Source organism: Melospiza melodia, chromosome 3 (genome assembly GCF_035770615.1).
Source record: "Melospiza melodia melodia isolate bMelMel2 chromosome 3, bMelMel2.pri, whole genome shotgun sequence".
Lineage (NCBI taxonomy): Eukaryota > Metazoa > Chordata > Aves > Passeriformes > Passerellidae > Melospiza > Melospiza melodia.
Window position 1 is genome coordinate 139452638 of NC_086196.1, and position 15213 is coordinate 139467850.

General features: G+C 47.4%; 1 protein-coding gene across 1 annotated transcript; it reads right to left on the reverse strand.

Moving 5' to 3' along the window:
- Nucleotides 1-5021: 5021 nt before the first annotated feature.
- On the reverse strand, nt 5022-14824 carry LOC134416526 (interferon-induced very large GTPase 1-like). The gene is made up of 2 exons (XM_063153246.1): nt 14641-14824; nt 5022-13371 (listed from the first exon to the last, which is right to left on the reverse strand). Exon 2 carries the CDS (start codon nt 13367-13369, stop codon nt 6077-6079), a length of 7293 nt encoding a protein of 2430 aa, XP_063009316.1. The 5' UTR covers nt 13370-13371; nt 14641-14824; the 3' UTR covers nt 5022-6076.
- Between the last annotated feature and the right edge of the window lie 389 nt (nt 14825-15213).

The window sequence follows — 15213 nt, forward strand, 5'->3', positions numbered from 1 at the left end:
TCTGTCTGGTCAGTGTCAGCTTCTTCCTCTTAATTCTAACTGCATCTTCAGGGCTGAGCAAGGCAGGAAGAAGTTCATTTCTTCTGATAAGGGAGCAATAAATTCTCTTTCTCTGAAAGATTTAGGTGTCCTGTGGCTGCTATCTCAGTGAGAATACCTCATTCCTCTCTTTAAAAAAAGTATCTTACATAGCATAGTTTCGATTTTAACATTATGTTATAACTTAAAATTAGATTTAACACACTACTTAAGAGAATTAATACAGCATAACTTTCTAACATAACACATAAAAAATTCATTTTAATATTTGCAAAAAGACAATCCTAAAATACACATTTTTCACAGCATGCTAATACATATTCATCAATATTTTCCCATAAATCTCCTCCTATTTTTGATTCTTGAAATCTACATCACCATCCTACAGCCCGTGCTCCACTTGTCTCCAAGGGGTCTTCTGGCTCTTTGGTGGTCTTTTCAGAGGAATGCTCATTGTCTTCCTTACTGTCCTGTGAATAACCTGGCACGAGGCCCAAGCCTTGTGTTACAGAAGCCAGCATTATATTCCAAAAATAAGGCTTATTATTTCATAGACACCTGGAATCATTTCAGTTCTGTCCATTTCAAGGCCGATTTTGCTTTGGGATTCATAACTTCTGCCAACTATGTGTAGGGAATTTTTCCTCCTCAAGGCCATTTCTACTTTTGAATATTCTGCTTACATCCTATATCCTGTTTCTCACAAGAATCATCTGTAAGAGAACCCTCCTGCTCTTTAATACTAATCATCTATACTTTTTCTTATTATTGGAATACCATTATTTTGTAAAAATTATTTTCTAATATGAAAAATGTTACAACTTATTTAGCACGAATCATGTCCATTTTTTACACCCATCTCAGTTCCTCCCAGCCAGGCACCCCAGGCCTGTCCCCCTCCTTCTCCAGCCCTGTCCTTCTCAGCATGTGCAGCAGACAGACCCCACTGGAAAGCTCCTGCTTTGCTTTACAGTCATACCTGTTGGGAAAACCAATTCACAAACATCAGAGGTTTATGTCCAAAATTTTTTCTGAAGAATGCATGTTATCTTATTGGTTTTCCGCAAATATTAAAATGAATACTGGATGTGTTATGTTGGAAAGTTATGCTGTATTAATCCTTTTTAAGTGGTGCTATACTAATATTTTTAAGTAGTGTGGTGAATATCGTTTTAGGCTACAGAAACTATGTGATTGAAGATACTTTTTCTAACTAGCTCAAGGAGAGATAACAGTAACAAGACACCAAAAATCCCAAGAGAAGAATTATTGCCTCGCTATCGGGAAGAACCAGACTTTGAGGGACCAAGACAATTGATTACAAGATGGGGGGGGGTTGACAATAGAAAACACCCTTTGATTGAAAATAATTTTTGCACCATGTATGAAATAAATGAATATGCAACAGGCTATTACTTTTAAGGGTTAATCCTTTGTTAGCAAAATGTGTTCTGTAGCACAGCATAGCACCAACTTCTGTAATTCTTTGCTTTTGTATTGTCCTTTCTTGTCCTAAATCTAATTGTCCAAATTCTTATTACTCTAATTTTTATTAATGTTTTTATAACTATTTTATTACTGTTAAACTTTTAAAATTTTAAAACAAGTGGCTGGCATTTTTCTGGCTTTATTCGAATAAAGGGAGTGGCCATGGGTCATTCCCCTGGGGTCTCTCCAATTTTTGGAGGACACAGCCTCCTTTTTATTCCAATTTCCCGGCCACATTTCCCTTCTCTCTTTCCCCATTGGCTGAGATACTTGAGAGGCACAGACTTCCCAAAACACCTGATACCAGAGATATTCCCTTTAATGTATAAGCCTTCCTTTTAATTTTTAATTCTTACGGAATTTAGGAGTTTTCCCCATTGTTTCTTTCATCTTTCAACATCCAATTTAATTTATCAGAAAACCCCAAAGTTTATTTGTAAATCTTTTTCCATTCATCAATCAGTGGAGTCCTTCCCATTGTTTCATCTCCCAGTGCTAGTTTTACATACCAGCAGACCCACAGTTTGTTTGTAAAGACAAATCCACCATTCCTTTAACACCCCATCACCATCAGCTCTCCTCGGGACCCAGGCAGGCTGTCATAGACTGGAAAAAGTTGACCAAATTCCTTGATTTTCTATCTTTTGCCACCAAAGCTCTTTATAATTTTGATCGCTTGAGAATATCTGCTTGGTATTTTTTCTGTGTGACAAGCCAGAGTAAAGAAACCCCAATTTAGCCCCTTACATTTCAATGTTTTAAGTTGTTACACAGGGTAACCTGACCCTTAGTCCCTGCTGGTGCAGCCTGGGAGAGCTGCTGCATCCCAGGGTGAAAAACGCCATTCACTTTTGGTAAAATTTTAGAAGTTTAATACTAATGAAAATAGTAATGAAAAAAGTAATAAAACTTAGGACAATAAGAGACAATAAAAACCAAAGAGTTACGGATGTCCTGGTGCCTGGCACTCTGCCAAAAAGCACACCTTGCTAAAAAAGGGCTACCCTTTAAATGCAATAATTTATTGCCTATTAATACATTTCACATATGATTTAAATATTTTTTTAACTAAGGGTGTTTCTGCTTAATTTCATCTTCGCCCCCCATCTTGTGAATCAATGTTCTTGGTTCCTCGGAGTCTGAGCTTTCCCAACAAGGAGGCAATAATTCTTCTCTTGGAAGCTTGGTCTCTCTTGCTGTTATCTCTATCCAGAGTGGATCATGAGAAGAATTTCTTGATTATCTCTTCCATTCCATGAGCTAGTTACAAAAAGTATCTTAACATCACATAGTTTCTATTTTAATATTGTGCTATTGACTAAAAACTGTATTTACCGCACTACTTAATTTAATACAGCACTACTTAAAAGAGATTAACACAGCAGAATGTTCCAACATAACACATATGGTATACATTTTAATATTTGCCAAGCACCAATTATATAATACGTATTTTTCATACCAGTGTCAATGGAAGGCACAGCATCCAAGAATTGTTGAGGTTGGAAAAGACCTTTGATCTGTTTGTGCTCCTCCCCACAGCAGGGCCTGCAAGGAAGGAGGTGCCAGACGATGCCACTGAGGGAGACTTTGGCCAAGGAGTCCTGGCAGAGACAGGGAAAGGTGCAGAGAATGGTCTGGCTGTACTGGAGAGGGAGCTGGGACAGCTGGCACTGGTGAGGGACCCTGCACCCTCCTGATACCCCAGCCCAGGCCTGAGGCCACCCCCCCTTGCTGCACTGGGTCCTCTCCACTGCCCCCCTTGTGGCACTGGGAACCCCCAGTCACTCCAGTGGCCGCACTGGGACATTCCCCACACAGCCCAAGAGGTGACACCATGGCCAGGGGCACCTCCACTCCCAGTTTGGCTCCTGGATCCCAAAAGCACACCAGTTAACGGAAGACAATTTTCATATATACTTTTTCATTATATTGCTCAAATGCATATTCATGAGGATTATACATATTCAAACATTCCTTTGAGTTTACATGTTCCAGGAATTCTTTTGCTTGGTTCAGCACTTGACACGTCTTCTTAAAGAATGTGCCACTCTGCAGATGAAATTTTTATTTTATTTCCTCACCAGACCCCCTTTTCCATGGTTTGACAGTTCTTGATAGCCTGTTTTTTTTCAATGTTATCTTATCATATAGATAAGGTACTCCAAGAGTACAGGAAATCAATATTAGCTATTTCACACAATTATCTGAGTTATTCTCACCACTGCCAGTTAGTTACACCAAAAAAATAAAAACCAGTCGCTACTTCAGTGTCACCGACATCTTTTCATAAAAATCCTTTCTTTGGGATTTTTCCCCCTTCTGACAAGCTGTGGCCTCAGCAACAAAATGTAAACAACGCTTATATGTTGGTGTGGAATGCAACAGGTGGATCCGTGATTGATCTCTGGTGGATGTTTGGATTTACTGGCCACTAACAGCAGAGCTGGGTCTCAATCTCTGCTGGGACACAGACCTTTGTTCTTGATTCCTTTCCTATTCTTAGCTTAGCTAGCCTTCTGAGAACTTTTCCCTCTATTCTTTTTAGTATAGTCATAATGTAATATATATCATAAAATAATAAATCAAGCCTTCTGAACATTAGGTCAACATTCTCGCCTCTCTCTTCATACTGCAACCCTTGTGACCACTGTGACACTTCTGCAACTGTTAATGTGATAATAAACAGCAAATAGTCTCTATTTTAGTGTTTTGCAGGAGCCTTAACTATATTTATCACACAAAAATATATAATCTACACCGGGATTATGGTAAAAAGGCTGACAAATTAGACTGTACAAAAAGCAGTTAAAAAGTGATTACAAACTGTACTATACCAAAATAATTTCGAAAAGCCAATATGACAGTGAAGGGCAATGACGACATCATTATTTCTTACAGACCATGGCAGCAACACAGCAAGGCCAGGTGTCCCCTGTCCCTGGCACTCACCTGTGCAGCACACACTCACATGGCCCAGCTCTGGCTCCTGTCACTGGCTCTGGGTCTGCTTGGCCAGGGCTGGGCTTGGCAAGGTTTGGGCCCATTCCCCGTTGGTCCTGCAGGTTCCCAGCTGAGCAGCTCCAGAGCACAGAACCTCGCTGGGATCCACCTTCTCAGCACTCCCTGTGTGAGACAGGCCAGGCTTGGTTCCCAGCCCTGCCTCCCTTGGCACCTGCCACCGACATTGGTTTCCCTGGACGTTGTGGTTTGGGGCTTCCTACCCTCTCACTGTCCCTGCAGACAGTGAAGCTGCTCCTGGAGCAGACCCTGAATGGAGCAGAGCCTCTGCTGTCCCACCCCCTTCCCCAGTGCCACCCCCTGTCCCCTGCCTGTCTGCAGCACACAGAGGTGGAGTCACCCCCAGCTGTGGCTCCCCTGAACACAAAGGAGACACAGAGCAGTCCAAATCAACTCCTTTATTAGCAGGGTAGGAAAACCTGCAATCACTTGTTTTAAAATTGTAAAGGTTTATTAGTAATAAAATTGCTATGAAAATTATTATAAAAAACTAGAGCAACAAGCATTTGGACAATCAGAATAGGACAATAGAAGACAATAAAAAGGAAAGAGTTACAGACATCTGGGTGCGTTTTACTCCTTTTGCCAAGCAAAAGCCCACCTTGCTAACAAAGGATTATTCCTTAAAAGCAATAGCCTATTGCATATTCATATATCTCATACATGATGCAAAAATTATTTTCAAACAAAGGGTCTTTTCTGGTTATTGTCAATTCTCCTCTCCATCTGCAGAAGATGCTGGCAGACAGGATTCTCCACATGGGCCATGCCAAAGGCTTTTGTTCAGCAGAGAGGCCAAGGTTAGGAGCAGCTCCTGCTGGGGCTGAGGGCTGGAGGGAAGGGCAGCAGCCCCAGGCACCTGAGCAGGAGCAGCTGCCCTGGACAGAGACACAGCACCTCTGAGACAGGGAGTGAAAGCACTGCCTGAGGCTGGGACAGTCGTGTCACTGCTCTCCTGAGCCTGCAGGCACAACAGCTCCTGCTGGAAGAGCAGCCTCAGTTGATCCTGAAGGCTGCAGTTAGGGAGGGAAGGATGACATTCAAAAGCCAAGCAGCCCAGCTTGCAGCCAGCGTGGAGCTCCCCTCAGACCCTGCAGGCCTTTCTCCGAGCAGGACACCTCCTTGGTGCAGGAAAACTGCCTTTGGGGCACTGTCCCTTCTTGTCTCACAGCAGCTGATCCAAGAGGTGCTTTGAGTGCTGCCCTTTGCCCCATCCCTGCCCCTGGGCTCAGGATGGCCACGAGGTGATTGTCCCAAGGAGTGGGTTTGGTTTGCCTCTAGGACAAAGCCAAGGGAGATGTTTATGGCAAACAGACAAGAGGATTCTGGCTTTTTCATGAAGCAAGGGAGTTGCTGAGTGGTGGATGCAATAATGCACCTTATTTCACCAAATTTGGGAGCAATTGGATACCATTGTCTTTGCTGGACTTCAGAATATCATCATTGTAACTGCATTTTCTGGAGAGCCTGGTACAAAGTTCTCATAAATTGCAAAGCTTCTGTGGTTTTTCCTGGCCAAGGATGTGGCCTAATGCTTCTCCAGCTCAGACAGAGCTTCCTGCTTGGTAATTCTCCCCCATGCCTCAGGGATTTCTCCTTTGCCCTGAAATTTCCCATCATACAAAGCTTCCAGCTGTGTCCTGAAATGAGACACAAACCATTTCCAGTACGCCTGCATGGATGAATCAGGAAGAATGTTCCAAGTGGAAATAGGAGGTCCAGCAGTACGGTATCTCTTGTAGGGGATCCATTTGCCATTATCAAACCTGAATTTGAGATTACTTGTAACAAGGCTGGAACAAATATCAATGACCAGGTCATTTGTGCCATGCCACGTGGTTCCCATCAAAGCTCGTGGGCGATGGAAGACCACCTGATGGTCTCCATCGTGATTCCGCATTGTGTTTGTGCAGACAGCCCCACAAAAGGGACACTGTGCCCAGCACCCTGAAAAATGCTCTGCCAGGATGGTGTGAGGCTGCCATGAAAATGAGCTCAGGTCAGCATCATCAAACTCTTCCATGAGCCTGTCCCTCAGGTAATTAAGACGTTGTGCCATGGCACTGCTCAGGAACTCAATGTCTGTGACCTCCTGGTGCTCGATGCCCTTCAGGTCACTTCTGGGCAAGTTGATCACCTCTGTCAGTTCCCTGCAAAATTCATCCAGCCAAAGACAGACTTTGTCTTGTCTGTCTTTTCTGTCTTTGACAGCTTGAGTTGATGAAGAAATAGCTGACAGGATATTTCGATAGAGATTATTAAAGGAGTCCTCTAAAAACTTCCTCAGCCTTCTGCTCCCATCTAAACAGTAACTCTGAACTTGTATTCCAATGTATTTCTGAAAAAATTCCTCTGGACGCTTAAGGTAACATTTGAAATACTCAAAATTTTCCTGTTCTGCCAGGTATCTCAGGATGCAAACTTCCAGATTGGCTCTGCTGCCCTGGAAATCTGGGAATTTGCCCTTCATGTAATCAGCGATGCCTATAGCTGTCCTGTCATAGGCTGCCCTGCTAAGAGCTGGTTCAATCTTGTCACAAAGAGAGGCAGCAAAAGTTGTGACAGAAGTGGCTCCTTGGCAGGAAATCTGGAAACATTGGAAGAAATCTTCTCTCTTGCTGCTCAGGTACACAGCTGGGTCATTTGCCATTTGGAATGCTTCATGCATGGCTTTAAACCTTTCTGCTGCCATTGTACACAGATACAGAGACAAATCCATGCTATAATCTCTGTTAAAAGTACGAGTTGCATTGCTGGAGGCAGAGGTGACACCTTTCTGTACTTCATTGAGTATTTCATGAATAAAATTTCTATTGTAATCGCGTTTCTCCTCTTCCTTCTTAGCAATGTTTGCCTTCACACATGCTATGATGTTGCCAGTGATGTGCTGAAAGTTGATCACATCAGCATTGGAAATGCTCCTGGGATCTGAGATATAGCCCAAATACTTTTTCTTCATGATGTGTTTCTCAGGATCAAAAGAAAACCCTCTGCCTCTGGGAAATGACCTGATCCGTGCATGGAAACCTGGCTCCTTAAAGTGCTCTAGAAGGACATCTTCAATTTCTTTCTCGATATTCACCTGTTCTGGAGGACGAGCAGCACGGGAGACTTCCGTAATCCACTGGGTCCAGACAAGAGTGAAGTTGTCCTTCAGTTCTCTCTCACTGAGGCTCTTCCCTTTCAGACTCACAGCCAGCTCCCGACTCCTTCTCAGGAGCTCATCTTCATAGTGCAACTTCCTGGCATCCAGTTTCCTCTGCTCCTTCTGTAGCTCAATGAGATTCTCACATTTCTTTTTTGTTTCATGAAGAAGAGTCTCTTTCAGTTCTTTCAGCTTCAGCTCTGTGTTTGATTTCCACTGGACCAGTGTCGCACGGTCTTTGTCTTCCCTGAAATACTTTTCCACTTCTTTCTCAATGGCATCACTTGTCTTTTGCACTTCCCCTTCAAGGTGCTGTCTGGTGACATTCTGCATCTCCCCATTCCGAATTTTTTTGTCCAGTCTCATCTGTACATCTAAGATGTGACTTCTAAGCTTCCAGGTCCACTGACTGTAGGCACTTTCCAGTTTCCTGTACACAGCAATCTCCAGGGAATTCTTGAAGCTGAACACAAAGTTTTCATTCAGCAAAGCATTCCAAAGGTCACCAATACGACCTTTCAGGCTCGAGAGCCTCAAAATGCTGCCCTGTGACTGCTTCTTGGCAGACTGGAGGATTTTGCTCTTGAGTTGCTGGACATTGTGGCTATAGGTGGGGTTGGGTGGTGCCATTGGGGGGTCTCCTACCCACAGGTGAGCAAAGTAGTGAATGTGGGTGTTCACATCAAAGCCAATGACATCGCTGAAGGAGGAGACATCGCAGAATTCCTGCTGAGCAGCTACCACAGTCATTTCATCCAGCTTTTCCTGGAAATGCCTTTGTGCTTCCTTGTTCTGCTCCTTGGCAGTTGCTTCTCCCACATTTTGGTGGACAAAGAGGCAGCTTGGGGAAAGATTGACTTGCTTCATCCTCAGGAAAGCCTGCACAGCGATCTGGAGAACATCTTGCATTTCTGATGGATTTTCTCCAAAGATATTGATCATTGTCATGTTGCCAACACCAATGACAAAGGTGGCCAGCTCGTTGTCATGGTTCAGGGACTGCTTATTTGCCGTCTGGATGGCACGAAGTCCCTCTGTGTCAACCACCAGCACAAAATCAAAGCCCAAGTCTTGCTGCAGCTCCTCGCCCACTGGGATGAGCTGCATGAAGGCTCCGCGGGTGCATCTCCCTGCGCTGACGTTGAACTGCAGACCAAACATGGCATTCAGCAGGGTGGACTTGCCTGTGCTCTGGATGCCGAGCACGGAGAGCACAAACACTCGTTTGTCCCCCAGCCTCTCAATTAAGCTGTCAAAGATTGCTCCCACCCAGTGCAAGGGCAGGTAAGAAGCATCCCCATCCATCAGCTCCATGGGATAACCTGAAACCATCAGCTCTGCTGCAATTTCTGGCAGTTTGACAAAATTGTCTTTCTTGGATTTTATTAATTGCAGAGCTTCATAAATCTGCCCTGCTTCCCTCAGAAGGTGCTCCAGGCCGATGGATGAATTGTTGAGTACATCAGAAATGGAATCCAGCTGATTCATCAAATTCTTCACACGAGTTTGTTCCTGGTTTTTTTTTTCGGTCAGGTTTTCAGACCATAACTTGTGATAGTCTCTCCTCAGTTCTTCAAGGCGACCACAAGACAGCTCATCCATAAAGACCTTCATCCAGTGCAGGAAGTATTTCTTGGTATCTGCTGGCTGAGCCTGGAGAAAGCCAAGGAACGAATTCATCAGTGTGTTGAGGGGGAAAGCTTGCTCAAGTTGCTTCCTTCTTAGTTCTGACTTCTCATATTCAATTTGGCTCCGATGATGCTCAACACTCTTGTTCCCCTTCTCCTGCAAGCGAGTGAGTTCTTTGTCCTTTTGGCACCACTGGTGCCACAGTTTTCCTTGAAGTGGCAGCAGCTGGGATTTGATCTCAGACAGCTTCTCTTTCTTCAGAAGCTCCACCAGCTCCTTTGCCTTTCCTTTAGCTGTCACACATGCATCTTGATCTGCATCCACTATGAATCCGAGCTGGCGAGCTTTGTCCACGCAGGCCTCCAGGCTAAAACATGGATTAGAACCTTCCAGGAGATTTCCAATTGTCTTGGTCAGTTGATCCATCAGTTCTGCTTCATTTCTGTTCTTGATCCCTATTTTTATGTTTTTGCTGGCTTGTCCAGCTGCAACGTTCTCTTTTTCCGTGAGAAGACAAAGCAAAGGCCTTTGTGACTGCCACAGGTCCTCCAGAAGCTTTTTACCCCTGTTGTCCATGTGCTCCCAATTGGGCACAAGAGCCACATTGACAGCAGATATCTCCTTCAGGAACTGCAGCTGTGCTCCGTGATCCCTGGCGTCTCCATGCAGGTTACAGAAAGCCACACAGCGCTCAAAGGTGTCATCCGGGTTTCCACGGGGGCAGTACCAGGCAATCTCCACCACCCCTTCCATCAGCGAACGCTCTCTGGTGCTGCCTCTGCAGTGGCGATGGAAGAAAGTGTCGTGTTTGTGTTTGCTCAGCAGACCATTCAGGAGCTGGGACTTGGAAGAGGAGGCCGAGCTGCCAATGCGGATGAAGGACACAATGGGTGTGTGTGCCTGAAAGATGAGTTTGTTGTTGTAACTCTTTGTGTGGGCCTGATTTCCTGACTTCTCCACCTCTTTCCAGCTCCTTTGGATTTGGCTGAGGGCGTAGAGTGGGAACTCAATGTGTGAAGTGCTTGGGTTGGGCACCAGCAGAGGCAGCGCCAGTTGGCAGAATGCCAGCTTGGTTGCCAGGGTCTGTCTCAGGAAGTCATCAGCACAATGGAAAATGGCCATCTGCAGGTCCATAGGGTGCACATGGCTGTCCTTCCTTTCAGGTTCAGGGGAGGCTCCATCCGAATCACCTAAAAACTGCTCAATGGAATATGACTGTCGGTTCTCTTGCTCTCTGCTTTGTGGCATGGTTGCAAGGCAAGGGTTGCTGTCATCCCAGCAAGTCAAGCACCTCACCTGGTAATCCACAGTTAACAGCTTTTGCAAGAAGTAAAATGGCAGTTCCTTGTCCTGGCTGGGTTGGCTGTCCTGCAGAGATGTCTTGCAGATGGTGAGGAAATCTCCCATCCCCATTTTCCTTGGATAGTGACTTTCCAGTCCAAGGCGCTTGAGCAGCTGGAGGAACTCCTGGTTTGAAATGGCTTCATTTTCTTTGGACTTGCTGCTGTCTGACTTGGACTGGGACTGACTGGGGGCTTCAGGTGTTGGAAAAGTGTCTTCCACATTTCTGAGTATGTTCTGCATCCTCTGTTCATCCCATTTCTCATCCAAGCAACCACTGATCAAGGAGTTCAAGTCCTGTTCCAGCCTCTCCCAGTCTTCATCTCCACTGTGCTTTTGGAGGAGATTCTTTATCCGTGGGGACCACAAGCCTTTCATGTGATCTTCCATGAAAACTAAACGCTCCCTCTTCTGCTCAAGGGACAGCTTTTGACTTTCGGGTGTCACAGTCAGACCTGTCAGCAGGAGGAAGGCCTCAGCTCTGTCGGCATCTTGCTCCTTCAAGTTCACGTACTCCGCATGTGCCATTTCCATTTCCTTGGCCATGTACTGAATTTCTGCGTGTCCAAGGAGGTGCTGAAAAGTGCTGCTTTCCACCTGGTACCCTATGCTGGTCACAATCAAGAGCACCAACAGCTCCATGTCCTTCTGAGCCTGTTCCTGGAGAGACTGGAGTAAGGAATAAATAGCCAGGCTGCTGGTCTGGGTGGCTTCTATCTTTGCTACATGAACATCAGAAGCAGAGCTTCCTGGTGCATGGATATGCTCCTGCATTTGCTGCAGTGTTTTGATGAGCTCTTGAAGCTCAGAGACTTTAGGAGATCTGAGAAGCGGGTGCTCAGTCTGGAAGACCCATTGCATAATGAAGGAAGCCTCAGGGAAGTCCTTGACATAGTGGATATGAGGATTCAGGAGATTCCCTAACAGCACCTTGACAAAGGTGGTGTTTTCTAGAGGTGATTCCTGGCAGCTCTGCACGGTGTTCACCAGGAAGTCCTGCAGGGCTTTGTCCGACAGGCACACGTTGATCCACACACTGGAATTCCTGGTTTTTGCACTCAGATCATCTTTTAGCTCCATCAGCATGAGCAGCTTCTTTTCATCCACTTTTGTCACCTCCCAGGCCTTCACAGTCCCCATGAAATCTCTGGCCTCTTGCACTGCACTGCTCAATTCATCTCTAAAAATGGTGCCAACGCTCTCATTTGTGAGCACTTTGTATGCAGCTTTGAGGGCTCTGCTCATCTGATCTACGGATTTAAAATCCCCACAGTGATTGCACAGGATGACATCCCACACTGGGATCAGCTGAAAGCCACGGTCGATAACGCACCACGTTGTGTTATCAGACACGAGCCCCGTTTTCCACTGGGGAAGGGAAGATGTGTCTGCTGGGCCCCCTGTGTTGGCCACGTAGAGCTGAATTTCTGAATGGGAACTCTCTCTGGCTCTTCCTTTGACAGAAGCTTGTGAGCTGGATTTGGTAACATCCAGGGCCCCTGCAGCACTTACCAGGAAGTCACCATAGCTCTTCCTGACAAAGCTGTTCAGTGCTTTAGAGGTTTGTTTTTTTACCTCTTCCCGCTGCTCGGCTTGGAATCCTTCTGTAGACGCCTTCCACCAGAATATCCCCCCAAAGTGGAGGGGACCCTGGTTTATGTGGGACCCAAACCTCCTGAAGAAGCTCTCACACATCTTCACCAAGGTGGGGTTGTCTTCTTCCCAGCTGAAGCTCAAAAGCTGTTCCATGTCTTGCAGCTCCCGCAGAGCCGCATCCGAGAGGCAAAGCTGATGCGTTTGGAAGTAGCAGGAGGCCAGAGGGATGTACTGGTACTTGGTGATGCAAAAGTAGCTCTGCTCAGAGCGGGACTGTTGGGTGTCCTGTGATTGTGAGGAGTTGCTGTGATCTATACTTCCTATTGGAAGGAGCCTCCAGAAGAGAGCTTTGGCAGAAATACTCATGCTGAAGCCCAGCTGCTCCATGGACTTGGTGAACGTGGATTCTGCTGCAGAGGAGGAGAACTCCTTTGTCTCAAGCAGCGATCCTTGCACTGGACCGGCGAGCTGGAATCCATCAGGAACCCTGAGGAGCTGCTCTCGCATTGCCAGCACATCTTCAGGTCTGCTGGTTCTGTAGATGCCCTGCAGGGCCAGTCCCCCTGATGCCCGCCTCAGCATCTCCGTGTCAGGGATGTTCCCCTTCCTGCCTGCTGACAGCTCCTGCTGCTCCAGCTGCTTCTGGATGCTCTCCAGCATATCTGCCAAGGGTTTCTTTGGTGCTGGCCAGAACTCTTTGGGAATCTCCATGGCTTGCCACAGAGTCTCTGCTTTCTCCCTCAGAGCATCCTGGCTGTGCCTGCAGCTGTTGAGCATTTCTGTCAAATCATTCAGGGCTTGTTTGGCCACTTCTTGGCTTTGCTTTTTTTCCTCCAAGTACTCCTTCTGCACCTCTTTAATGGTTATTTTGTCATTTGTTATTTTCAAGAATTTAAGAAGTGCCTTTTTCTCCCAGGGATGCTGAACTTTGCACTCCAGCTTGAGGTAGTCTTCGTATTCCACATGTTGCAGGGCTTCTCTGCACTTGATTCCCAGGATCTGGGTCACTTTGGGCAGCCAGTATTGAGTATCCAGCCCTTCCTTCTGGAGTGCCACTGCCAGGAGCTGTGTCTTTTCATCTCTCTCCTGTGTGTCCTCCTGTGAAGCCATGGCTGTGGAGGAAGAACAGAGACTTTCCCTAAGGTGTTGTCAGAGGTCCTGGGCTCCTGACAGAGGCTCTGCAGCACCTGCAGCCCTGGGGAATGCTCTCACCCAGCTACTGGTGCCCAGCCTGGGATGGCACAAGAGCCAGGGTCTCCTTCCCATCACCCTGGATGTGCCTGTTGCTTTCCTGTTTGCAGGATCAACCCTGAAGCTGAGTCTGTATCGCAGAGACTGCACCGACACACTGACACACATAGATCAGCCCACACACAGACAAAAACATAGGCACAGAGACCCACTCAGCCACACAACCTACCCTGGACAAGGTGCTGCCTTCACCATCACCCACATCCTCCCAGCACAACTCCTCCATCCACAAGTGCCGACAGCCGGGGCCATTCCTGGCTCCCTGGAGCACTGGCACAGCCCCTCTGCCCATCCAACAGCCCTGCCTGCATCCTGCACCCTCTGCCCAGCCCACGGCTGCCCTGCTCGCTGCCTGGCCCAGCCTGCTGCTCCCAGCACCCGGAGGCAGCGCTCACACACTCCCCCCATGGCACCCCACACTCCCCAGACACACTCCCCCCATGCCCCCCAGGGGCTCTGAGCTGTGCTCCTGCTCCAGCTGCCAGCGCAGCCCCTCCCTCGCCCCTCTCTGGCCTCTTCCCAGGAGCTGCTTCCTGGCACCCTCAGGGGCCCACCCCAGTGCAGGGGGAAATCCACCTTGTCCCTGCCCACAGCTGTGCCTGGGACATCCTGGTGGCTCATCAGGAGAGACTGGAGATGCTGGGACCCAGCTCAGAGAGGTGCCCTCTGTGATCTGCTGCTCATTAGCACAGAGAGTCTCATCAGGCAGGTGCCCTTTGGTGGCAGTCTTGGCTTTAGCCACCACAGAGCCACCAAGTTCAAAATGTCTGGTGACAGGAGGAAAAGTGCCTGCAAACCTTCAACTGGGCACCTGCCTTTAAACTTTTGGGGTTTTGACTTATTCACACAACTCCAAGAATTGTCCCAGTCTCAGTTCATTTGGATACTGGACAGATTTATTCCTTGCAAAAAATCTGTCTGAGTATTCAGCTTGTCCCACCAAGGCCACAACATTGACATCAGCACAGGAACTGATCTAGGGGGATTAGACTCAGGTCCAATACATCCAAAGGCTCCTGCACCTTCCAGCTCCTTCCAGAGCCTTCAGAGGCAGCTTTCCCTGTGCAGGGAATCCCTGCAGATGTGGGCAACGTGAGCAAGGGCTATAGGCTCTGATTCCCCTCACCCACCTCACAGCAGATGCTCCCGTTGCTCCCAGCCTTGGCTTCCCAGCAGACACCGGCAGCCGAGGGCCCAGCTCAGGGGACACAGCACAGCAGCAGGGGCAGGCCTGGGGTACACGGTGGGTGTGGAGAAGAAGATGGGAACCCCTTGAGAACTCAGGAGGAAGAGCCGCAGGAAGGAATGGCCCGAAATCCTAAAGGAGAAGAACAGGAGAAGGCAACCAATGAGCATGGCAGATTCATTCCAGGGAGCACTGGAGGCCAAACCTTCGCCTCCACTGGCAACTGCCCAGGCAACAAAGACTCCTCAGGGCTCTTCTGGGGAGGTGACCAGAGCAGGGTTTCACCTGGGACCTACATCCATGTTCCCCCACCAGAAGGAAGCTGGACATGCTGGAGAGGTGGGACAGAGCAAAGGCCCTGAAGGTCACCAAGGCCAAGTGCAGGTGCTTCCCCTGGGTCGGGGCAATTCCAGGCCCAGACACAAGCTGGGAAGAGAAGGGATTGAGAGCAGACCTGAGGAGAAGGGCTTGGGGCTGCTGATGGGTGAGAGGCTGTGCAGGGAACATCTGTGCTCTG